Below are 26,214 nucleotides of genomic sequence, written 5' to 3' on the forward strand. Positions count from 1 at the left end.
GAGGTTAACATTTTATTTGTGCTTTAGAACCAACCTCTTGTGGCTCCACACGTCGTTTGCATTCATGTACCTGCTGCTAACCGTGTACAGCATGAGACGACACACATCCAAGATGCATTACAAGGAGGATGACCTGGTATGGATGTCATGCTGCTATTGTTGTTGAGGTTCTGATGTCTCTACATATTAAAACTGCAGTGATGCTTTAATTAAGGGAGTATATTCAGAATTCACAAAACAAGTGTAAGGTGATTTTCTATAGAATTATTATAGCACATATTGGTAATACAAAAAATAAAAAAATGTACTTTCGACAGTGATACATTCATGCTTTTCTTTTCCAGGTGAAGCGAACTTTATTTATTAATGGAATCTCAAAGTATGCTGAGGAAATGCACATAAAGCAACACTTTGAGTAAGCTACATTCTGCCTTTTCTTCTTTCCTCCTGCCATGTTCTATTAGGCCCTCGTGTACTTACAAACGTAGCATCATCAGCGCCATGGTGACCCGCAGAAAGTGCACGCTGTGATACTCCAGTTTACTTCGTATTTACCAAACCTGCAGTTCATCGGGTAAACAGACCCTTTTTCACCGCAACCAGAATTGTCTCCGCAAAATAGAGGCACGCTTTCATGGGCGGTTTTTGTACATACCGCGGAATACATAATTAGGAGCACTTTACGCAACGTAGAAAATTATTTTATTTTCAACACCGATATAATATGTTTGTGTTGTGAACACAATCTCCCCATTTGTGAAGGTTTGCTGTCCATCATTAAAAGCCCTGCTGGTCACTGCAGACTTGCAAATATTGCATGTTGGTATAGAAGCTGGTGCACTTTTGGTCTCCAGTGTCTTTACAGAAGGTGACTCGTTCGCAAGAAGTATCTCTAGCTATAGAATGTGTTTGAGGCTTTTAAAACTTCATTTTAAATGATGCTGCTGTTCTTTCTTGTACAGGCAAGCCTATGAGAACTGTACAGTATTGGAAGCCCGGATCTGCTACAATGTTGCGAAACTTATGTCTCTCAATGCAGAGCGGTAAGCTTTTAACTGTGCCAAAGTTCGGACAATGCCATTAACCTTAAGGAAAATATTTTAAGGATTTGATCAAGGTCAATCTCGCTGAAAGTTGTTTCATGTGATATGGTTGTTGCTGCCTCTACAACTGCTGCTTTGTTGTGTGGTCTAATTACCATGTTGTGTTGTTACCGTCTCTCTAATATGTGCGCCCAACATGCTTATGTCTTTGGGCTCTTCTCTTGTAGTTTGTGTTTGCTTTTAGTTTTGTTGGTACCTGTCATCTGTTTGTTTGCTGCTGGTATTGTGGCTTTATTCTGTCTTGTTCTATACTCCATTTCATTTTTAATGAAATGGAGTATATTAATTTAATAATTAATATTAATTTAAGTTAATTTTAGTTTTAAATAATCTTGCGAAAACTGCTTACTGTAAATTAACTGTTACAAAACAAATATGTGCATTTTAATCTTAGTGCAGTTCCCAGTTTATCCAAACAATGCAGTGGTGATGTTTTACTAGTTTATCTAAAGGTATTTTTTACTGTAAATATGAAAGAAAGTGTAACTTTATCCGGGTATTTATGTTACATCTGTAAAGAAAGGCCATGGTTATAAAGGTCAGTGAGTGGACAGCAGTTGATTGTTAAAGTTGTAGTCAGAAATATAACATGAACACACTTAAGTGCGAATGTGTCTAATACACCTTTCACAATGCCTTTTTGTGTCCCCCACTATCAGAGAACAGACCCATTTACATGAATGCGTTTTACCCATTTGTTTTGTAGGCATTAGTGTTTTGGGTATTAGTTTGGACTTTCCTGCATTACTATGGTCTGATGAGACATCAGTAGGGGTTACAAGTGTAGGCCACTCTGTATGTGTCTGTAGGGAATAGGGCTTGTTGATAGTGTTATTGTCTTTGTGTTTCTAACAGAAAGAAAACAGAACGAAGTAAGAAGTTCTTCACTGACTTGATGGCCAAAGAGCACATGCCCACCATGATCAACCCAAAGCCCTGTGGCCACCTCTGCTGCTGTGTCATCAAAGGTTGTGAGGAGGTAGTACACTTCCAATTATGCCCTGTATATGTCTCAAGCTTAATTTTGAATGCAATTTAAATGTTTTTGACTGATAAGACACATCGTATTTTACAGAATTCTGAGTCTGTCTGTCTACCAACTTAGATATAAATTGTACTTATCCTTGTATGTAAATTGTACTAACCACTACAAACCTGAAAGCACACAGAAATAAAAGGTGATGCTGCCAAAAAGATAATTAGATAAAATTATACTTGTAATTATAAGTTGCTGTATTCCAGGAAGAGGCTGTGAGCTACTATACAAAGTTGGAGGCCAAACTTAAAGAAGAGTACAGGAAAGAGAAAGAGAAAGTTAACACCAAACCCCTTGGCATGGCATTCGTCACCTTCCAGAATGAAGCTATGACTGCAATGTGAGATGATATTGATACTACGTTTTGGGATCTGATGTTACCTCAGTTAGTAATACATACTGTAACCACAAACTCATCTTGTCTGTACTACCAACTTTGTGCCATAGTGTCAGTTGCTGACATAGCTTTTCAGCCATCTCAGACATGCATAAATTATACTTTATGTACAATTAATAGTACAGTTAAAAGTTCAATACCACATAAATTCCTGTGCTATTTGTCCTCATCTTCCTGATTCTCTCTCTCATAAAGCTATAAAAAAAAGCTTACTCAAAGGACCGATACCTTTTTCTTTCTAGAATTCTGAAGGACTTCAATGCTTGTCAGTGCCAAGGCTGCACATGTCGCCAGGAGCCCAGGTCATCCCAGTTCAGTGAGAGCCTCCATGTCTACAACTGGAGTGTAACCTATGCCCCTGACCCTCAGAATGTGCGCTGGTAAGAGGCTCTCACACAAAGTCTGTATTAAGAGTCGGAGGTGCCCCAGACCACAGTATTAATGATCAAGATTGAATCGATTTAACAGTTCACTATCAGTTCACACCATACTTGCTTTGCGAAACTCTCGCCTAATAATGTGGTGGTGAGGATCGGTATAAATTTACAGGCTATCTGCTGTTTCACGCCTAAAGAAAGAAAGGCAGTCAAGAAGAGTTGATTGGTGATTTGTTATCAACATTTTGGAGATTTAGAGACTGGATAAACCCAACTATGCTATATACAATGATGACAATGATTATAACGTGAGGAAGATACAGTATGGTGGGTTTTTAAGGTAAGTGAATAAGCAAATAGTGTTTCATAAAATACAATATGCATTCACTTACCATTCGAAAGCCCAGTGGAGAGTTAATCTCTACAAAATCTGCCAGTAAATCTTAAAGGGGTCATAGAAGGATTTTACAGGGTATTTCACACTGTTCCTTAAGGTCTACGAATAGGGTATATAACATTGGTTGGGCTGAAAATGTCCTGGGTGCTGTTCTATGCACCCTAATGCAACCCTGTGAAATAGCCCTAGAATGAAACAAGGTTTTCTCCCTTTTATGGTAAGCTCATGAATATTTAGATGAGCTGCGTGCTGATTGGTTGGTTTACAACGAGCAAAGTTGCGGCGCAAAGACACAACATAGCCAAACATGGATCTCGAATTGTAGATTTACATGAAAACATATGTTTATATGTTCATAACTTATATGGACAGAATTTCCAGGCACAGCCAGGGCGTTGAGGGGGTCCGGTTTGGTGACCTCAGGATCGGGTCGCTGCTTTTTTGCGGATGATGTGGTCCTGATGGCTTCATCGGGCTGTGACCTTCAGCTCTCACTGGAGCGGTTCGCAACCGAATGCGAAGTGGCTGGGATGGGAATCAGCACCTCCAAATCTGAGGCCATGGTTATCGACCGGAAAAGGGTGGAGTGCAATCCCCGGGTCAGGGAGGAGATCTTGAACCAAGTGGAGGAGTTCAAGTATCTCGGGGTCTTGTTCACGAATGAGGGAAGAATGGAGCGCGAGATCGACAGGCGGATTGGTGCGGCGTCCGCAGTGATGCGGGCTCTGCATCGGTCCGTTGTGGTGAAGAAGGAGCTGAGTTGAAAGGCGAAGGTCTTTATTTACCAGTCGATCTACGTTCCTACCCTCACCTATGGTCACGAACTGTGGGTAGTGACGGAAAGAACTAGATTGCGAATACAAGCGGCCAAAATGAGTTTTTTCCGCCGGGTGTCCGGGCTCTCCCTTAGAGATAGGGTGAGAAGCTCGGTCATCCGGGAGGGGCTCAGAGTAGAACCGCTGCTCCTCCGTGTCGAGAGGGGCCAGTTGAGGTGGCTCGGGCATCTGATAAGGATGTCTCCTGGACGCCTCCCTGGTGAGGTGTTCTGGGCACGTCCCACTGGGAAGAGGCCCCGGGGAAGACCCAGGACACGCTGGAGGGACTATGTCTTTCGGCTGGCCTGGGAACGCCTCGGGGTCCCCCAGGAAGAGCTGGTGGAAGTGGCCGGGGAAAGGGAAGTCTGGGCCTCCCTGCTTAGGTTGCTGCCCCCTCGACCCGACCCCTGGAAAAGCGGCAGATGATGGATGGATGAAAACACAGGTTATTTATTCGAATGAAACACGATCAGGGAAATTAAATAATGTTAGCCCCATTGCCAATAAACTAAATCATCACACATTGTACATATGCTAGATACAGAATACGTTAGCATTGCTAATAACTGTTAGCGCCAAAATCATACTTACAGCTTGCGGTTGTGATGAGCATACGGTCGGATGTGCATGTACATTTTGGTGCGTGACAAAGATACAGACCAGAGCCAAATAAGGTGGAGCCACTGAGTTGACATCAACATAGTGGCTTTTTGGAAACCGTCCGTTTTACAGCGGCAGTTTCAAATTGTGAGATTTGCATAAGAAAGAGGTGTCAATAGGACTTGAGGTTCTCTGTATGTCCATTTTACCTATGACTCCTTTAATCAGTTACTTTTATTTATCCTTTATTTAGACAGGGGAGCCTTTGAGACTAAGGTGTTTTTATGCCATGTGAACAGATACTGAAACATATATGCAATAAACATCATTATCAATCAAATGAGAGCAATAGCAACCAAACACATCAAAAAAGGAAAAGGTTGCATGTGGCCACTACGCTTCTGAAAGGGGTTCAAAGGGGTTCAATCCTCACAATCCTACAATGTCCCAGACAAACTATTGGAAGGTTCCCCAAAGGAACTTTAGCTTGTCCTTAATCCCTAAGGATATTCAGAGGACGGCGCCAAAACCTGTTCCAGTTTAGAACAGAGGCTACAATGCAGTCATCCAAAGTCAATTTAGACATTGTCTGGTGCTCCACCATAAGTGTAGTGAGGTAGGGAGTAGTTTCTTGCTAATGTACATTGTTGTTACTGTCAGGGAACTCTAACCCACTAAAATAACAATTTACATTAGAATTCTTGTTTCTGTGTACTTTCTTAACTTGTATGAGGCAATGCAATAATGGAGTAACTACTAAGTATGTAAATGTTGTGCAGCAGTTTAAAATTACACTCCGTCATGAAATATCTATGTATATGATATTATATACTATTTACATATATATATCACTTTTAATAGGAGATAGCATTTCAGCTACTGTGTGAAAGAGCAGAATGGTGCTCAGAGTGGAGCTTGGTGGAATATACATAATTGCATTATTAATTAACTACAGGCTGTTTAATGCACTACCTACTGCATAGTGCTTATGTAATTACACAGTAACAAGGACACTAATGTAAACTTACCAAAATTAGATCAACACTACGGAGCATTTGTCAGAGCATTCATCTCAGGGCACCTGCAGCTATTGAGAAGGTATTGTACAACCCTGTATCAACACATGGTGTGGCAGCATAGAGCTGCATCAGAGATGACATCATGCTTTAGATGTGTTGAAATGATTGTTGAATAATTGCACTCTATAGGGAGTTTCAAGACTTGAAGGAACTGAACGAGTACCTGATGTTTGGCTGATCTTGACTTCAATGCATTAAGTGTGTGTAGTTGTGGAAATAAATCTACATATGACTTTTTATTTCCTTTTACAGGGAGCACTTATCGTTAGGGGGCATCTCCTGGTGGATTCGTTGTTTCATTATCAACTGCATCCTTTTCCTCCTGCTCTTCTTCCTCACCACTCCAGCCATCATCATCTCCACCATGGACAAGTTTAATGTTACCAAACCTGTTGAATATCTCAATGTAAGTGTCATCTCTCCACTTATCAAAATATTTATTACTGTTTTACCAAGAGGTAATGATCCGTCCTAAGTTTTAAAGCCAGCATTTTAACAGTAGTTGCTCTAAAACATTCACTAATAGCAACATTGTATTCGTGTTTGGACTGGAGCTTGACCAATGGTGGATTTTTAAAACCAAATCCTATTGATAGGAGAGGAGGAAAGACGATAACTGATTAATTGGCTGCTGTTTACTTGAATAAAGGCTTTGCTATTTTCAAGTTTCGTCCATGCTAGTGGTATATCCATGCTTCTAATGGCAGTGCATTCTGACATAAACAAATGTATACACTCGTCCAATCAGGAGTACAGTTGCGTCGTCCAACAGGATTATGGAAGAATTCCCCAATAGTAGTTCTTCTAAGACTGGCAAGATCTAAAGAGTGCAGTTGAAGACAAATTAACCCACCACTGTTTTCCAGTCTGCAGTGTCATTCAGCATGTGCACCTGGAGCGTTTGTTGCCCCTCCAGAGTCTGTCCGTGGCTACGGAGGATGTCTGGGCTCTGAGCATGTGCAGACTAGCATGTTGATGTCTCCAACTAATCTCAGCTGCCAGTGGCAGATCAGCGTGTTCTAGCTGAGTTGTTTTCTGAAAGATTGCTTCAGGAGGTTGTCTCATCCTTGATCTTGAAGGTGTGATGATTCAGGGACAAGGGGCTGGTTTGGAGGCAGCGATGGCCCTGTGACTGCCTGTGGATAGGCTGGTGACTTTTGGGGAAGTCTTGGCTTGTGTTGCGACGACAAGTGTCTGCTGGCACTGCTTCAATTTTTGCCACTCTTCTGTCAAGGTTGTAGGGGGTTAAATATTGGCCAAACAACCAAAACTAAGTCCCCTATGGTTTAAATTAAGGTGGGAAACTGAATAATGTATCAACATGAACCAAATTATGCCGATACAATTGGAATTACAGTTATTTGACTATGGGTTAAATCAGACCAAGAATGGTCAAAGTAAGGTTAAATGAAATATACTGTTATGTAGGGGGGTTCAGGAAATTTGTGATCACTGAGGGTCATATAACATTGCAAATTCAAACATGTTACAAAATGAAGGTTTATTCTTACTTACGCTACCATGATTATTGTAATCAGAGACAGCAAGAGGTGAGCAAAGAGAATGAGTACAAGGACAAGCCATAGCTGGGGAGAAGGGTCTCAGGAGATCAAGAATCCACAGAACAATGCTTCGCAATTCCTTGTATACACAAGAACAACCAATCAGAACAAATGTTGAAGTGGGGGGAGTGAGAGCCATCAAGTTGAGACCCTGTCGAGCAACTCCAGATTTTAGCATATGAGAGGTGGGGGCAGGATGACACCCAGCCTGACAAAGTTGACTTAATTGAAAAGGGGCCAAGTCCACTTGACCATCTTCTCTGGTAGAAAAGAGTTTCTAGGTGGGACGACCTCATGCTCAGCCTCAGCCTGCAGCTGTTCCTATAGCCTCCCTAGTTCTCTTAGAGGGGTCTTGGAACTCACTGCTGATGGCCACAACTCCCATCAAGGACTTTGAGTCATTCACCAGGGTCGACTACCCTGAGAAGGGCACCTTGGCCATCAAGTTGGTTGAGTGGAACCTAGACAGTATAATATTCCAGAAGTGAGCCATAAAAGCAGACGCTTTGTTAACTGTTCAGTTTTTCGTTATTTCTCAGTAAAATATCTCCTCTTATTTTACCGCCGTTTTGACAAAGAGCATTGTTTAGTACAAAGTGGGGTCCAACCAAAGACTTCAGGGTTAAGCTAAGCTAGTCAAATACTATTCCCCATGAATGAGTAGACGCAGAGAAAAACACAGTCAAGAACTATAACAACTTAGAATATTGTCCACCTTATGGGCTAAAGCTGTTTATGTTGTGGTCTTCAATTAAATCAGAATTTGTTTTTATCCGCCATGTAGGTTTACACAAACACAGAATTTACTGTGGCCGGAAAGTGCAACGTAGAAAAGTACAGTAGTCTAACTAATCCTAAGAACTAACAATCTAAAAAATAAAACAATTTAAAATGTAAAGTATAAAATATATATACAAATAAGAATATAATTATGAATGGGCAATAGTCCAAGTAAGGTGGCTTGTGCGTAGTGTGTCAGATGGACTAATAATAGATAAATGTCAGTGGGAGTCCTTGGCCTTGTTGAAGAGGCCAGTAGCAGATGGAAAGAAACTGTTGATGTGGTGTGAGGTTTTGGTCCTGATGGACCGCAGCCTTCTGCCGGAGGGGAGTGGCTAGAACAGAGAGTGTCCAGGGGTGAGAGGAGTCGAGTACATTCTTCCTCGCTCGCCTCAGGGTCCTCGAGGTGTGCAGGTCCTCGAGGGTAGGCAGATTGCAGCCAACCTAACCTGCAGGTGTTGTCTGGTAAGTTCACCTGGGAGAGCTTGTCCTGAAGCAGAGCGGGGATGATGGTGTTGAAGGCAGAGCTGAAGTCCTCAAACAGGACCATTTTAACTGGGTCGTCCACAGACCTGTTGGCTCTGTAGGCAAACTGCAGGGGTCCAGTAGAGGGTCTGTGATGGATTTAAGGTGTGCCAGCACCAGGTGCTCGAAAGACTTCATTACCACAGAGGTCAGGGCAACTGGTCTGTAAATTAAATAGATGAGCTGCGCAAGGTATATTGAGGATTAAAATATTTGTGCTTGCAGTCCATTATACTTTCTTGACATGTTGCTTGCATCGTCATAAGATTGGCCTCTTATGGTTCGACATGTTTAAGGCGAGGTCATTATCAATGCAATACCTAAATCAGCCAAGTTTTAACTTGTGTGACTTTGAATGGCCTCAAAGCCTAGAAATAATCAAATCTACTACAACTAACAAATATTTGGCTTCCTTAAAACTTTCGGTATTACTTGTTATATTTTTTTGCTTGTACGTATACACACATAGTGTAGGACAAATAAGATCACTGCCGTTGCCTTTATTTCCTTGCAGGTTATTGCTCAAATTTGATCAAATTGAGATACTGACTTTTAAAATTCCAAGGTAGTGGACTACGGCCCAACACTCATATTCAGATATGCGTTTTGGGTGTTTCAGGTCATTAAATCCATCTGTAAAGAAGTGTATTTTGGATGAGAAAGGTTTGCATGAAAAATAGAATGAGTGTTGATGGGTAGTACATCTGCTACTCTCACAATGCCGTTTGTGTCATGGTGAGGTAGTGGAACAGGTGGACCCAGATGCAGACAGACAGCTGATTCAAATTAATGGGTCGTTATCTAGTTAGGCAGAAGCCTGTTAAAGACCATTCATTTGAATCAGGTGTGTTGGAGCAGGGAAACATCTAAAACTGGCAGGATAAGGCGTCCCTGTGGACCAGGGTTGAAGACCTCTGCAGTAGAGCATTGGTTAGAGAGCAAATTTTACCACCTAGACCAGTGGTTCTCAATCCTGGTCCTCGGGACCCCCTGCCCTGCATGTTTTAGATATTTCCCTGCTCCAACACACCTGATACAAATAAATGGGCCTGATAACGACCCATTAATTTGAATCAGGTGTGTTTGAGGAGGGAAACGTCTAAAACATGCAGGGCAAGGGGTCCCGAGGACCAGGATTGAGAACCACTGACCTAGACCACTATCCGTGATGGATGAACTTTGCTTTTCAAGGAATCCCTCTTTTTATTTCTTCACAATGCTGGGTCAGTATTGGTCTCTCAGAATGAATCTTCTTTCTGATCCTGATGCTACTGCTGCAGAGGCTGTTGACTTGATGACTTTGGCAATTTGAGAATAGTAGAGTAATTCCTGTTGCTAGGACTAGCATCCACATTGGTGTTAACAATGTGGATGCTGCAAGAAACTCAATTTCGAGACTCTTACTCGAGTGATGCTTAGAACAGTATCAGCATCTCATCATAAACCAACTAAACTACCATTTTGTATTGTCTTTTTTGTGATGGATTGACTGTGATACCTTTTAATATTCACATGTACCTTTACTTCTCAAACCCCCCCTTTTCCACCAAAGTGAACCGGGAGCTAGTTCGGAGCTGGTGCTAGAGCCAGTTCGGAGCTGGTTCAAGAACGGAGCTTACTAAGAACCGGTTTGCTTTTCCAAGGCGGGAGCCACCATAGAGCCACGTCATTAAGTCTCTGTATACGTCTCATATTTCCCAGCAACGCTAGCGTGGTAGCGCCAAATTAAACTAGCCTGGCTGCCAGCCCAACTTCTCCCCCCCGCCCCTCAAAAAAACTTGGTCGGGAAGTTGGGTCTGGAGGGTCTCGTATTGGGGACAACTACAGAAAACCAGAATCGGGACGGAACAATGAAATTGCCAGGGTGGGCTTTATACGATGATGGACAGATGATCAACAGTAACGTAATCAACAACGTCACGAAAGAGTGCTTAGGTTGAATTTGTTTTCAACAAACAACACAATATGTTGCTCTGATTGGTTGTAGGTCTATCCAATTGAGCGAAGAGGCATTTGTTTTACGAGTTCGGTTGAAACACGCCCCGTAGTCACAGCCCAACGGAGAGTTTTCAGACTCATATTCTGACTAGAATTATGAGTATGACAACGTCAGGCTAGAATTAAACAGGCTTGGTTAAAGAAATCCGAGATGCTGGCTATCTTCATCAGGCTCGTATCTACATTAGGCAGTCCTCCCTGACGTTTCTGGTGTAAAATTGAGTGAATCACAACATTGTGCACACTGCCAGTGAGCGAGTCTGACTGAAGCTAGCGTCAAAACAGTGTAACGGGGAAGCAGTCTCACTCAGATTGCCAGTTTGAACAAATCAGAAAAACAATTGGACCAGCTGGCTAAAAGCAGAATTCCCATATCTCTTGAAAGCTGTCCTTGTCGACTTTTAAAATGTAAAATTGACTGTAAAACTGTAAAATTATGAACTTAGTGACATGACGAAGACATGGTTGCCGATCGACTATGCGGTCTGTACCGGGCGACATTCTCACTCAAATTTCAAGACTTTCGTGACTCAAATCAAAATTCTGATGCGACAGATCAATGGGTAATCGCTTTCTCTTTTAAAGGCTGTCCACCTCGACCTTTATGGTCTTTTTAAATCTAACTATTTGTATTATCCGTGTGGTCCTTTTGCCATTAAAAATGCTATCCTTTCCCGGTTTTCTAGCAGCCACATTGCGCGAGCATCCCGAATTTTTACATTACAATCGAGAATAATAAAAGTCGGAGCAAATTTACAAATTAGCAGTTTCATCAATAAGATAAGCACATTTTCAGCAACCACACTGCCCCCTTCTCGATACATTTTCATTCAGATTCTGATTTACAAGTACCGTTTAGCTTAAATATTAATTGTAAAAACTTAGAGCAATGGTGGCCAAAGCGTTTTGTTGGTCACGGTAACCCCGCCCCAAGCGGTTCTTTATTGGTTCGTAAACTAGACCAGCTCCAAAGTGGTGCTCGTTGCGAACCACGTACAAACCACTTTTCCGGTTCCCAGTCTGTCGAAAGAGAAAGAACTGGTTCGCGATTAGGCACCGGCTCCGAACCGGCACCCAAAATGCGTTGGTGGAAAAGGGGTAAAAGTTACCAATTGAGTCCAGTCAAGCAGGCTCGCTGGGTCTTGTGTGACAACAAACTGCATGAGAGAGGTTGTCATGTCTAGGGAGGCTTGTCCCCGCACTATAAACCCAAACAAAATTATCATCAAACCTTGATTTCAAAAAGCCCTTATCAGCTGGCCTGCCAATAAATTGGTCAACATATAGTCTAGACAATGAGCTATTATTGAAATCCAATACATTTTGCCGTTTGATGATCGACTGCTGTCAGGTATAATCTCAGTTTTATTTATTATAAATGTTAGTGTGTTAGTAAGAAATGTGTGGGATTCACAAAAAGTCAATGTTGATTCATTGCCTCAAAAAACAAACAAATAAGAAGTTTGTTCTGGATGCATCAGAATGATTTTTTTAATCAAAAGTAATGAAGTCTTCAATCTTTTCTCCAGAACCCTATTGTTACACAGTTCTTCCCCACACTTCTGCTGTGGGCATTCTCAGCCTTGCTCCCCACCATAGTGTACTATTCTGCATTCTTCGAAGCCCACTGGACACGGTATGACACGCTTGCGCCCCATCTTTATCAGTTTCATTTACATTTGTGTTGCACATTAACATGTAAAAAAATCTGGTTGGGGGTCATTTAACATGTCAATCACAAAACATTGTATGTATTAAACAATCATACTGTATGTATTGTTAATTATCATTTAATTAATGTATTCTTGACTAGATCACTCTGTATTGCTCTTTGTCATGGGTGCCATTGTTCTTCTCTGTCTTGATGACAGGTCTGGAGAAAACAGAACCACAATGCACAAATGCTATACCTTTCTAATATTCATGGTGCTACTTCTGCCTTCCCTTGGTCTCAGCAGGTACATTATGTAGTTTACTGTAGCTCACACTGTAATAATTATATAAATAATGCTACATTTCATTTGAAATGTACCTTTTTTTGTACTGAAAGCGCTTCAGTATATTACAATCACTATCTTACAACATAATATACAATAACAGTAACAACAATCACAAACAAATTAATAAAGATAAACCTCATTAAAAAGGTAAGCGGTTTCTTAAAGCAATCCAACGAAGGAGCATTCCTAATGGAGTTCCACAGCTTATGAGCAATGCAAGAAAAGGCCCTACCACTCATGGTTTTAAATTGTCAAAGAGGCTGACATAGAACCGGCAGAATGAAGAAAGCGGGAAGAAGTATACAGTGTTACCAAATCACAAATGTAGATTAGAGCCAGCCCATGTACTGCTTTATAGGTTAACATAATAATTATATAATCAATACGAAATTGAAGTGACAGCCAATTGACATTGTACACTGACACTACAGCACAGCACAGGATGAAATTAGAAAGTGATACAGACTGTTGGTGTGAGGAACCTAGCTTCTAAACAATACTATACAATGTTAAATCTATTAAATTAAATAAGATGGTGCAAATGATTGATCCATCACATACAGCACATTCATGTACATGTTTGTTTTTGGTGAATTTGTGTAAGCACCTTATCATGCAAAATACAATTTTCTTTCAAAAATAACAACTTTTTGTTCTCGTTTTTAAAATACAGTTTGGACGTGTTCTTTCGGTGGCTATTTGACAAGAAATTCCTTGCCGATGCTAAAGTCAGATTTGAGTGAGTATTTTTTATGCTAAAGTAAATCATAGAGAATTGTCCATTGTTCCTTCAAAGGCATATTCGTTATATCATCCAGCTTTGATCTAACTATATTTCCATTTCTCTATCAGGTGTGTTTTTCTCCCTGACAACGGAGCTTTCTTTGTCAACTATGTCATTGCATCTGCATTCATTGGGAATGCTATGGATCTACTGAGGATTCCCGGCTTGCTCATGTATATGATCAGGCTCTGTTTGGCCCGCTCTGCTGCTGAGAGGCGCAACGTGAAGAGGGTGAGCATTATTAAACGCAGACCCAGCAATGCAGTGTAACTTAGTTTCAACATGCATGTTAGTAGATCATTGATTACCAGATGACTGACGTTGGCAGCGTCTCATACAGTACATATGCTGTACATTTCATATGATTTGGGGACACATTTTACATGCAGTCCATTCAACAAAACATGGGATACACCGTCAAGACGACCATTTTACAAAACCAAATAGACAATTCTTTATACCAGCCTCTAATTGTTTTGAAATCCTTAACTCAGGGCCAATTTCAAATATATTTCCAGATAACCTAATAACATCTGCCACATCCTTTTAAGTTCCAACAATAGCAACGGATAGCACAAAAAACTGAAAATTCCTGCTGTGAATTCTATTGAACGTTATTGAATTTTCTTACTTTTTAATGCTGTGTTTTTTGGGGGAATCTTAATAACCCTGAGAGTTTATGTTGTCTGTCACTGCAGCATCAAGCGTACGAGTTCCAGTTTGGTGCAGCCTACGCCTGGATGATGTCCGTCTTCACTGTAGTGATGACGTACAGCATCACCTGCCCCATCATTGTCCCCTTTGGTGAGTCAGCCCAGCTCTCCCCATAGCAGTAAGAGAGAGCGGATAGGAAGGAACACTCCTATTACACTAGGGCCATCTACTGCTTTTGTCTAAATGCACTGTTGCAAGTGCTGGCCTAACCATAATACATCAGTTAATAATGCAAACGTTTTGTGTAGATGTAAAATGGGTTCAATAATGTGGAATGGGGAATGTTTTGTGGTCTGGCTGCCATGGCTGGTTTTCCTGCAGTTCAGGAGAATGCCTCCTCCTAGTGTCTGTGTGGCAGCACTGTGTGATTCATCGCTGGGTCATGGGGTCTGGACTGCAGCAGAAAAAGAGGGAGGGAGAGGTGTCCCAAATAGTGACAAAGGCCAGTATTAAAGGGCCTCAAGACTAGAGAATAGAAAGTCTCACAATACAGCCTTGCAATGACACTGCTAAATTGTGAGGTGTATGGTCAAATTTGATTTTGGATGGTGACTTAAGTTGTGAGTTTAATTAATTTAGGCACCTTTTGATGGATCATTTACAAAAAGCAGTTTCACTATACCATGTTAAACTATAATTTATATTTATGATAAATGTGCATGCATTTTCCAGAGGTAATCTCTTTATATTACATGATATGTTGCCAGCATGTCTAAGGCTTCTGTCATTCCTAAATATTACCTCTTAAGGAAGTTGATTTTAGACAGAACTCCCAACTTTTTCTCATACTCCTATTAGATTTTGTCTCATGGGTGTACTGTACAGAATTCGTTATCACATGAGTCAGTCCTAATTTGAAATCCAAATTACTTATTTACCTAATTTATGAATAGAATATTTCTAGTTTTACTCGTAATCCTTTTTTCATTGGGACTTTTATATTTAACCCCAAATCAAGATTTGCATAGATATCCTTAATCTTGAGCTAATTGTTTGTCAATAATAACAGTTATAGAACTAAATTGTGTCCTTCTGTTTTCCCAGGACTGATGTACATGCTGCTCAAACACCTGGTAGATAGATACAACATGTACTATGCCTACTTGCCCTCCAAACTGGATAAGAAGATTCACTCAGGGGCTGTCACCCAGGTGGTGGCTGCACCGATCCTCTGTCTCTTCTGGTTGCTCTTCTTCTCTACAGTGCGCACAGGTCAGCGTCTTGGGTTCAGCTGGAAAGGGTTCTTGATGTGAAAGGATACAATTCTTATGTATAAACACTATATTCATTCAAGTTCTGGTTACTTTGTGGCCCAAATTTACATTTTAGTACAAAATAATGTAGTAAGATTTACATGGACTTTAAGGCAGGCCGTTTTAACATTTATTCCTAAAAACGTACTAGTCACTATTTTGAAGTTACTAGTACTTATTCTTTAGTTACTAGTACCTATTCCAATAGTTCCTAGTATCTATTCAAGTTTTACTAGTAACTATTCATTAGATACTAGTAACTATTCTTTAGTTACTGGTAACTAATCCAATAGTTACTAGTATCTAATCCCGTTTTACTAGTAACAAATTGCACATTTTTACAATTGTATTCTTTGGGGCTCTGCTTTACAGATATCTACTATTTGTTGACTAGTATCTATTCCAATAGTTACTCAAATCTATTTCAGTTTTACTGGTATCTAATAATTAGATACTAGAACTTATACATTAGTTACAAGTATCTATTCCAATTCTTACTAGTAAAAGTTGCATTGTTACCAGTAACATTTTAAATTGAACTATCAAGTAGTCATTTTTATTCGTCATAAGCAATGACGAGTAAAAACGCAATTCTTACTAGTAAGAATAATAATGTTACTAGTAACAATTGTAATAGTTACTAGTATCTAAAGAATAGTTACTAGTATCTAATGAAAAGTTACTAGTAACACTGGAATAGATACTAGTAAGTTTTGCAATAGTTACTAGTCAGAAGCAAATAGTTGATATCTCAAATCGAAATAACTTGTATCGAATCATTTGGAGATATCCTCAATTTAAATGAAACATTTTATTCAAATGTTCTAAGGATAAATAAACATGAGGCAGACAACCACATGCTTTCCTCTCCGGCCCACTCGTAATGGAAGCAGTTTTTTTCTCATCGCGGTCAGAATTATATAGCCTAGACGACAAGCCTCAAAATTAAACAATGTTCGCGGGATTCTGAACGCATTCTTCACACGCTGCGTGCTATATTTTTTTAACGCTTTTGATCAATGAAAAATGCCAGAGCTCGAGTTGGCTTTGCCATGATAATACCTTGTATTAACCATTGATGGCTCAAGGGCTGTACAGGGGAACACTATCGAAACCCTTTGCTCACCAGTTATTATAGTTCATGAGTAGTTTAACATCTGATCATCATTTGTTATATGCCCTCTGTATTTTACGCTAAGAAAGTAAATTATCTCATAAACGGGCTATGCATGACGCGTGACGCGCGATCTGTCGGTGCGGAGGAGACACCAGAGAAAGAAGACAATATATCTTTATGATTATTTTTATTTTCCCATGGGACCAGTTTGGTATCATCCCTGTATAATTAATATATTTATTTATTTTGTCCAAGAATAACTGGTGGAAGTTGTGGTTCAATGGCAAAATGTACAAGCCAGAAGTATCAGCACTACAACAAGCTGGATGGTTATTCTTGACATTTTCTGTTTTGAGTGCATTTCAATTTAATAGCTATATCTTGATGATGCTATATATGAAGGCTAAGAGAATTTATCATGAATTGTGTTGCCGATGACGAACTCAGCAGAACGGACCACACTACTTAGGGCCTGGCTTGTCTGTGCAGCTCCCATACCACACTGTGATGCAACCAGGGGCGGTCTTTCCTACAGGCGGTATGGGCGGTCGCCTAGGGCGCCACTCAGAGGGGGGCTCATAAAAAATGCAGTTTTGCAATATTTTGACATTAAAAAATAGGGCGCCACGAGTGAAGCTCGCCTAGAGTGCCAAATGTGCTAGGTCCGGCCCTGGATGCAACCAGTCAGAATGCTCTCTATAGTGCATCTGTAAAAGTTACTGAGGATGACTCAGTGCGTTTCCATGATGGTATCAATTCGAATCTAGCTTTATTCAGATAATGCAATTTTTTGGGGCAACTCCTATTATCCTAATTTATATGGCAGTGAATAAATCGAATCATTGGCCGAAAGCATGTCATATCCCAGTACAATACTTGGCGCTGTTTTCATTACAACTAGTGGTGATACAGCCCTTTCTGCCTGGGGGGTATTCCAGGTAGCGGGTTTAGTGAAAACTTTGAGTTGTTTAACCCTGAAAAGAGGCATACTCCGAGTTCCACGTTCCAGAAAGAGAGGTTACGAAACCTTTTGGTAAATTTCCATGGTAACTTACTCCGTGAAACTAACCTGCTCGCTAGCAGGTTTTCCATGCCAAAATCTGCGTTTCTACCTATCCCCTCCCACTTTATGAGCCCGATAGCTTTGGCAGACACGGCATATCATTTCCTGGTTCAGCCGAGCGATCTCGAACAACATTTAATTTGCTTAATTATACGCTGGGAGACGATTTTAAGATTGCGATTTGATGTGCTTTAATTTCCTGTTGATTACCTAAATTAACGTTACCGTTTCCCGTCACAATCTGTAATTTATTTTAGCAACATTCTCAGCCCTTGGGCCTTCGTCGCGAGTGTTACATGCCGTGGACATGCACTCAGAATTGACCAAATACTTTTGGGCACTGAAATAAATACAAATAATTAGGATTCCTCCGTCAGGAGGAACCTTTTGTTATTGTTAGTATTATTATTATTCTTGTACCATGGAAGTCAATGGCAGCCCCTAGACCCCTTTGACAACTTTGAGAAATTTGGCACACTCATTAAGGACAGTTACTTCTATACTTACACCAAGTTTCATGTCTCCCATTAGACCACTCTAGCGCCACCAATGGGTCAAAGTTGGACTTGTGTTTACACACGCAACTTTTGAGCCGTATGACCGATTTTCAAAAATGAGGTACCATTGGATTCCCTGGATCAAGACGAGTTCAACGCACACCATGGCGTCAATTTCCGGTTATATAGATTTTCTGCAATTTCTGGTTTTATCAAAAACCTTTGAAAGCCTACTCCTCCTACAATTTTTGTCAAATCTTCTTCAAAATGACCAGATATGATCTTCAGACCAAGCCTCACAAAAGTTACCAAAAGGAATTTTGATCCTCACAACCGTTTGTCCGGTACAGCCAATCAAATTCGGCAACAAAGCAAGCAAACAGGAAATTGGATCAAATCTCAGCAAATCTTTGAGATGTCAAAACCAAACTTGGTATATCGGTGGACGACACTACATCATGTTACCATGTGAAAAATTGACTTAATATCTTAAAAAATGACTGATATAAAGCAAATCGAATTTATCGCTAACGTTAAAATAATGCTTTACACATCCGCCGGTCTAAAACGGATACTCAGATACTATCACTAGTTCATATGAAGACTTTTGAGAATGTTTAGTATTCAAATCTGAAAAAAAGTAAAAAAATAATTTAAAAAAAGTAAAAAAAAAAAAAAGTAAGATGAAAAGTAGATTTTTTGTGAATATTTTAAATATACATGCTTGGCTAATTTCAGAGCTTTTGGGCTAAATCCTCTCCCCCCTCCTCCTGCCCGCGCGTGCTCCAAATCCTCACACACTCAGCCTTCCCCTACACACGCGCGGGCTTGGCAAGACGCACACGCAACATTTCAGGAGAGTGTGGGCTGACCAAGCCCCCACTCATTCCTTAGTCTCTAGCAAAGGCCTTGTGGATCTTGTGATCTTGGATCTTGTGGATCTCTTAACAAAAGCTGATCTTTTTGGTATTGCATTTCCAATTTTGTATGCAATGGTAAAAAGTTATACAAATCCTGAAACATTGATATATATAAATATATGTATATATATATAAATCTTTATTTCAGATGCCAAGTTCCATTTAAAATAACAGACATAAAGCTATAAAAGAGAGAAAAACAAAAAGATAAAACATAGATAATACAGTGCATTAAAAAGTATGAAGACTTTTGTGCCATGTCGTCTTAAGTTCCAAGTAAATCGATAGCAGCCCTTTAAAGGGTTGACCAGAGCCTCTACTATTCAGTTCTCAGACTTGTCCAGTCGACACATGAAACCATACATCAGTTGTCTCAAGAGTTCCTTACAGGTTGGTACGTGCTTAGACACAAACAACTGACTAGCACTATGCCACCTAGGCACATTAAGTAGCAATCTAAAAGCATCATTGTAGGCTACTTTCAGTATCTGTATACTCCTTTTCCTGTACATAGACCACAAATGAGCAGTGTACAATGGTGTTATGTAGGTCCTAAACAGGGAACATTTAACTGAATCTGAGCACGTAGAAAACTTCCTTAATAACATACTGGCCTGAGAATATATTTTACAGCGCTGTCGATATATATCGTTGTCATCTGTCCAATCATCAGAAATGACATGGCCCAGATCTTTTATTTCCTCACAAACACCAAGGGGACTGCCAGATAAATAAAAGGTAGGGAAGGTTAATTTCCTGTCCTGATTACTTCTGACTATCATTATGTGGCTTTTCTTTGCATTATATTTTATATCATGATCTAAGCCATACTGAGAGCACACCCATAGCATCTGTTGCAACAGGCTGAGTAGGACCAGATCATCTGCGTACATCAGATGATTGACAATAGATTCACCAACAAGACAGCCTGTATTTGTCTTATTCAGCTGGCTTGATAAGTCGTCCATAAGTCCTCCTTGCCGAACTCCGTTACCAACATGGAAAGGAGCTGATACAACATTGTCCCATTTAACATGAAACGTTTGATTGGCATACCAGAACACCAAAATCCTCATAAGAGGTTTAGGGACACCTCTCGCTATTAGCTTCATAAACAGTTTTTCATGACAAATTCGATCGAAAGCTTTGGAAGCATCAATATAGCATAAAAATACAGATGAATTAAGACTTGTGTACCTGAGACAATCTCCTTCAGAGCATAGATACAGAGATCAGTACCATGTTTTCTTTTAAAACCAAACTGATTTTCTGCAGTCAGAATATCCAATTTCAGTAAAAGAATTCTCTCAAACACTTTAGACAAGATACTGGCCAATGCAATGGCTCGATAGTTGTCTATGCTGTTCAGTTTACCAGCCTTATCTTTAACAACAGGCACTAACAGTACTGACATAATAGAGTTCGGTAGAACACCATGAACCATAATTCCAGTGAGACACATGGCTAGTAATGGACTGAGTCTATAACTGGCATTTTTTAGATGCTCTGCAGAAATGCAGTCCATACCACAAGCTTTGTTGTTGTCTAGCATGTGGATGGCATCATAAATATCTACTGATCTAACTATCAAGTCTGCAGAGATACCTTTATATTCATTATCAATTCTCACTGTGTTACTTTTAACACAATTAAATAGTTGACTGTAGTGCTCACGCCATAGATCAGCAATCTTCTCTGGACAACTAACCCCTTTGATATCAGAAGGGAGGGGAGTTTTGTTATTATTTATGATCTTGACCTCCTTCCAGAAGTCAGTAAGATTGTTATTCTGCATCTTTCTGGCCAGCAGCACTCCCTGTCTGGGTCCGCCTGGCTCTGACCAGACTCTAAAGGCTTCTCTAGCAGCAGCATGTTGCTCAGACACAAACTCATTCCAGCCAGGCCGTGTGTTAGTGACCTTACTCTTGTGATTAATAAAAGGTTTACTGGAAGCATAAAGACATTTGACAATATCATCATACATAACACAGAGCTTTTCAGCATGATGTTTATACTTGCAGTTCATATCCGTGCACATTAGGGCATCCCTAGGCAATTCAACATCACTAAGTAAGCTGTCAGTTAATAGAGAATATCTGTGCATAACCTCTTTGATCAATTTTGACCAGTCCAGTCTTCTTGAGGGAGCAGCAACAAGGGTACACTCTCAACATTTAGCAGCATAGCAACTGGTATGTGATCAGTGGTGGCCAGCCCATAACACATCTCTATACTTTCCAGTGAGTCATGAGCATCGGCTGTGGTCACAATATGGTCTAGCCAGGAAGTTGTGTGCCACGCTTCACTTACATAGGTAAAACTTGTATCAGGCAATAACGCATGATATAATTAATTTCGTTTCATTACAGAACTGCTGCAGATGTTGTGCGAATAAACGCTTATCTGACATGTCAGCATTAAAATCACCCATGACATAGACACAACATGAACTATTGTCCTCTATGAAAGACTGAATAAAAGCTAACCTGTTCTGAAATTCATCCTCATGGTCATAGGATTCATATGGTGTGTACACATTTAAAATAGTAAATTTATTTTAATTATGATTAAACTCCAACCCAATATCCCAGTCAATGTTAAGCCACACCACCTTTACCGTTGGGTCATATTTTATGTTCCACAGTATAGCTACACCACCAGCTATCCTCCCACGAACCATTCTCATGCTGAGATCGGTAGTGGACTCTCCAGCACCATGAAAGTTCTTGTGTAGGGAGTTCAATTTGTCCAGATCTTGCTTGGCCATCCAGGTTTCTTGAAGGCAGACAATGTCACTCTCGTCCAGCAATGTGTCCACCACCAAACGTCTTGATCTATCAGCAGCAGTATGTCCTACTCGGAGGCCACGAGCGTTGTAGGATACAACCCGCATTAATGATCTACCACAGACCCATCAGGGCAGCTGGCCGGTGTGTCTGTCTCCCTGGTCTCTACAGATAGGCCTACATTCATCCCAGCATCATGACTGAGCTGAAGCTCAGTACCCTGAGAGCGGGGGGTTTGCTCTGGTTTAGCTTTTTTGAAAGTATAGACCAAGAGTAATTACCACACCACAACTGGCCCACCATTACCCATAGGTGGCGCTACATTCCACGCCCTAAAGCACAAAGATACAAGGCTTTCTGGAATGGATAGGCTAACCAAGCCCCCTCCCTTCACTCCTTGGGTTGAAATAAAGGCCCTTGTGGATCTTGATGGTATTGCATTTCAGATTTGGTATCCCATTGGTAATTCTGCAGCATAGATTTTTCTATACAGTTACAATTTGTCAACAATATAACATTTTCAATGGTTTGCAATGTTTGGAGGAATCCGCCATTACTGCTTGCAGTTATATTTGAAATTGTATTTGGTCTTCTTCATTGCCTACAAATAGAAATCACAATGAGCAGCCTAGCCTATTTCTATTGGCTATTGTTCCTACAATTTACATGATTCATATGATTCCTAAAATTTACATGATGTACCATCCTGAAACTGATGTTTCAGCAAATCTATTTCAACATTGTAGGGGGTCAATATTGGCCAAACAACCGAAACTAATTCCCCTATGGTTTGAAGGAAGATGGGAAACTGAACAGTGTATTAATTTTAACCGAATAATGCCAATACCAATGGAATTACAGTTATTTGACTATTTTGATTTATGGGTTCAATCAGAGCAAGAATGGTTAAATTAAGGTTAAATCATTTTTATCATATTGCAAATGAATGATATCAATGAAGGTTAACTCTTGTGCCCACTCTACCATGATTATTGTAAACCAGAGATAGAAAGCAAGAGTGAGGAAGAAGGAGTAGGATAAGCTAGAGCTGCGGAGAACGTCTTGATCAATAATCCACAGAACAATTCCTTAAGAACAACTACAATCACACCAGAATCTTGACCCTTACTTATCAACATGACTAGCAATGCTACAGTAAGTTACACAATGAGATGTGAGAGCCATCAAGTTGAGACTCCATCCAGTAACTCCATATTTTACCATATGAGAGGTGGGGGCAGGTTGATAGCCTTACAAGATCAGTCTTTATTCTTCTGCCCTAAGTACACCATCTCTTGGTCAAAATAGAAATTCAGAAAATTCAACTATTAATATTGTTCCTACAATTAACATCACCTGTGACCATGCATCCTCTCGTAACTGGTGTTCAAGTAAATCTTTTTTGAGATTAGCCTTTATTCTTATACCCTAAATAGGCCTACACCAGGGGTGTCGAACTCCGGTCCTCGAGGGCCGCTGTCCTGCATGTTTTAGATTTTTCCCTGCTCCAACACACCTGATTCAATTAAATGGTTTGTTATAACGACCCTTCATTCAAATCAGGTGAGCTGGATCAGGGAAACATCTAAAACATGCAGGACAGCGGCCCTCGAGGACCGGAGTTCGACACCCCTGGCCTACACCATCTCTTGGTCAGTTTTTGGCACTTTCTTCATGAGGTGCAGTTTGTACAACTAATTTACTTGTAACATGAGATTACATTAGCTACATTTCACTTCCACATGCAAAATTCACCTGCCATTAAATGAACATCTCACTGTATACAGCATGCCCTGTTGTCAGAATGTGCAAATCGTTTTTTATATTCAATATTCTCATAATGTCAGTGTAACTGACAAAAAAAGCCTGTAAATAAAAGTAGGCTACATGGAGAGATAACTACCAGTAGCTACCATACATAATTCTCTGCATCCATTTCTGCGCAGCAGTCATTAATGTCTCTTCGTCATCTTACATCTAACTTATATCTAAAGTGTGGTGAAGTATGACGTTTTTTGTCGTCTGTTGCCATGGTGAATCCTAGTATCGCAGCTCCATAAATGTTGGCTTTTGGTAGTATTCATGCACGCCCGAAACTCAGAGTTGCCGTACTCCGAGTTAACAAATTCATATCAACTTTTCTGGAACCGAATTTTCGGAGTTTCCCATGTTAGAGTAACTCAACTCAGAGTTCAGGGTTATTCTCAGAGTTTGTTAAACCCGCTACCTGGAATAACCCCCGACCTCTTCACCACCACCAACAACAACAACATCAACATTTCGAGAAAGACGGCGAGCAAGATGAAGCTATGTCCCTCTACATTTCGTGCATGATGACAATAGGAGTACTGCAAATGCTATTAGCTTGCGTTGTTTGTTTGTTTCTACCGGGCCGGCTCCCGGCAGCGACAACTTATCGTCTTTTTCTTCTTCCAGGTCACGACCTGGGAGGGAGGGTGGCGGGATCTCAAGCATGCGCAAAGACGCAGAGTCCAGTTCATAGTCCAATTTACCGTTTACAAGCATGCGATGTCCGAATTATCAACCGACTCGGATCGAGTTATCTCGGGGTGTCGATCGGATTGTAGTCGGACCGCAATTATTCGAATAAAAGTGTTTACAAGAAAAGGATCATTCTATTTCAGTCCAAATAAGCCAGTAATTCGAATCCATTTAACCACGGTGACTGAGTCCATGCCGAACTTCTTCAGTCTCCTCAGGAAGAAGAGGTGTGTACGGGCCGCTTTGACCACCTTGTCCGTGTGAACAGACCAGTTGAGATCACTGCTGATGTTCACCCTGAGGAACTTGAAGCAGCTGATCTTCTCCACTTCGGATCCGTTGATGTGTAGGGGTGCATGCTCCTCCTCCTGCCGCCTCCTATAGTCCACAATCTCCTTGGTCTTGCTGATGTTGAGAGATAGGTTATTGTCCTGACACCATGATGTCAGTGTATCAACCTCCTCTCTGTAGGCTGACTCGTAACTGTCAGAGATGAGGCCCACGATGGTTGTGTGTCGTCAGCAAACTTAACAAGGAGGTCATGAGTAAACAAGGAGAACAGGAGAGGGCACACAGCCCTGGGGGGTGTCTGTGTTGGTGATCAGTGTGGATGAGGTGCGGTCACCGATTCTCACCACCTGTGGCGTCCCCGTCAGGAAGTTGAAGATCCACTTGCTTAGGGAGGTGCTTAGTCCCAGGTCCACAAGCTTAGAGACAAGTCCGGAGGGGATGATGGTGTTGAATGCTGAGATGTAGTCAATGAACAGCATCCTCACATACTTATTCCCTTTGTCCAGGTGGGAGAGAGCGGTGTGCATAGTCAGAGCGATGGCATCATCTGTAGACCTGTTGGACCGGTGTGCATAGGGTCCAGGGTAGGAGGCAGCGAGGAGCAGCTGAATGATTTGATTAGCTGCTCGAAGCCCTTCATGATGACAGAGGTCAATGCTATTGGACGATAGTCGTTTATGCAGGTGACCTTGGTGTTCTTGGGCACAGGGACAATGATGGTCCTCTTGAAGCAGGTGGGAAGTACGGACAGGCTGAGGGAGAGGTTAAAGATATCATGAAAGACACCTGCCAGCTGGTCAGCGCAGCACCTGAGGGCCCTACCTGATATGCCGTCTGGGCAAGGTGCCTTGCGAGGGTTGATCTTTTTGAAGCACTGCCTCAGGTGTAGGTGTGGAATACAATGACTTGTGTTTATGAGACCAAATGGCCATTGTTCTGATGTTTTAGGCTCAGCCAGTTGCGAGAACTGATCATTATATTGTTCTAGGGATTTCTCAGGTATGGTAGTTTTATTGATCATCTCATATATAAATTGTCCCCTAACAAACACTACTGGGTCCATTAATAAAAATCATAACATTGAGCACATTATGTTTTGGCAGCATTAACAGTGGTTATTGCAGTTGGATAGAAACTGTGTTTTAGTCTGTTTGACCTTGCCTTGATTGATCTGTACCGTCTGCCTGAAGGCAACATTTCAAATAGGGATTGCCCAGGGTGTGAAGTGTCTTTTATGATGTTCTGGGATTTTTTGAGACAACGGGATCCGTGTAGGTCTTCCAGTGCGGGAAGAGGGCAGCCAAAAATCTTTTGAGCGGTGTTGATGACCCTCTGGAACTTTTTCCTCTGAGCCACTGTACAGCTGGTATACCAAATGCATATGCAGTATGTGAGGATGCTTTCAATGGAGGCTCGGTTGAAGGACACCAGCAGTCTTTGTGTGATGTTATTCCTCCTCAGTGTTCTCAGATAGATTTCAATCTTTCTTGTTAAAAAAAAAAAAAAAAAAAAAAAAAAAAAAAGGAAGATTCTCCCATCAACGTGAATGTAAATCCTGGTTGGATAAGGATAAAAAATTGGATATAATGAAAATTGGCATTATGGTAAGGTTATTTAG

At 40.9% G+C, this 26,214-nt stretch overlaps 1 protein-coding gene across 7 annotated transcripts in view; it reads left to right on the forward strand.

Moving 5' to 3' along the window:
* The window catches only part of LOC124483348 (CSC1-like protein 2), a 110,842-nt gene that overhangs the window by 69,052 nt on the left and 15,576 nt on the right, over nt 1–26,214 (forward strand). For all 7 annotated transcript variants that reach the window (XM_047043760.1, XM_047043761.1, XM_047043758.1 and 4 more), the window contains 13 exons: nt 28–136; nt 345–415; nt 963–1,043; nt 1,959–2,082; nt 2,346–2,479; nt 2,779–2,916; nt 6,057–6,210; nt 12,199–12,305; nt 12,541–12,627; nt 13,343–13,408; nt 13,522–13,684; nt 14,152–14,257; nt 15,212–15,379. In XM_047043760.1, coding sequence (XP_046899716.1) covers nt 28–136; nt 345–415; nt 963–1,043; nt 1,959–2,082; nt 2,346–2,479; nt 2,779–2,916; nt 6,057–6,210; nt 12,199–12,305; nt 12,541–12,627; nt 13,343–13,408; nt 13,522–13,684; nt 14,152–14,257; nt 15,212–15,379 — 1,508 coding nt within the window. The remainder of the gene's footprint in view (nt 1–27; nt 137–344; nt 416–962; nt 1,044–1,958; nt 2,083–2,345; nt 2,480–2,778; nt 2,917–6,056; nt 6,211–12,198; nt 12,306–12,540; nt 12,628–13,342; nt 13,409–13,521; nt 13,685–14,151; nt 14,258–15,211; nt 15,380–26,214) is intronic.

The sequence above is a fragment of the Hypomesus transpacificus genome, chromosome 21 (genome assembly GCF_021917145.1).
Source record: "Hypomesus transpacificus isolate Combined female chromosome 21, fHypTra1, whole genome shotgun sequence".
Taxonomy (NCBI): domain Eukaryota; kingdom Metazoa; phylum Chordata; class Actinopteri; order Osmeriformes; family Osmeridae; genus Hypomesus; species Hypomesus transpacificus.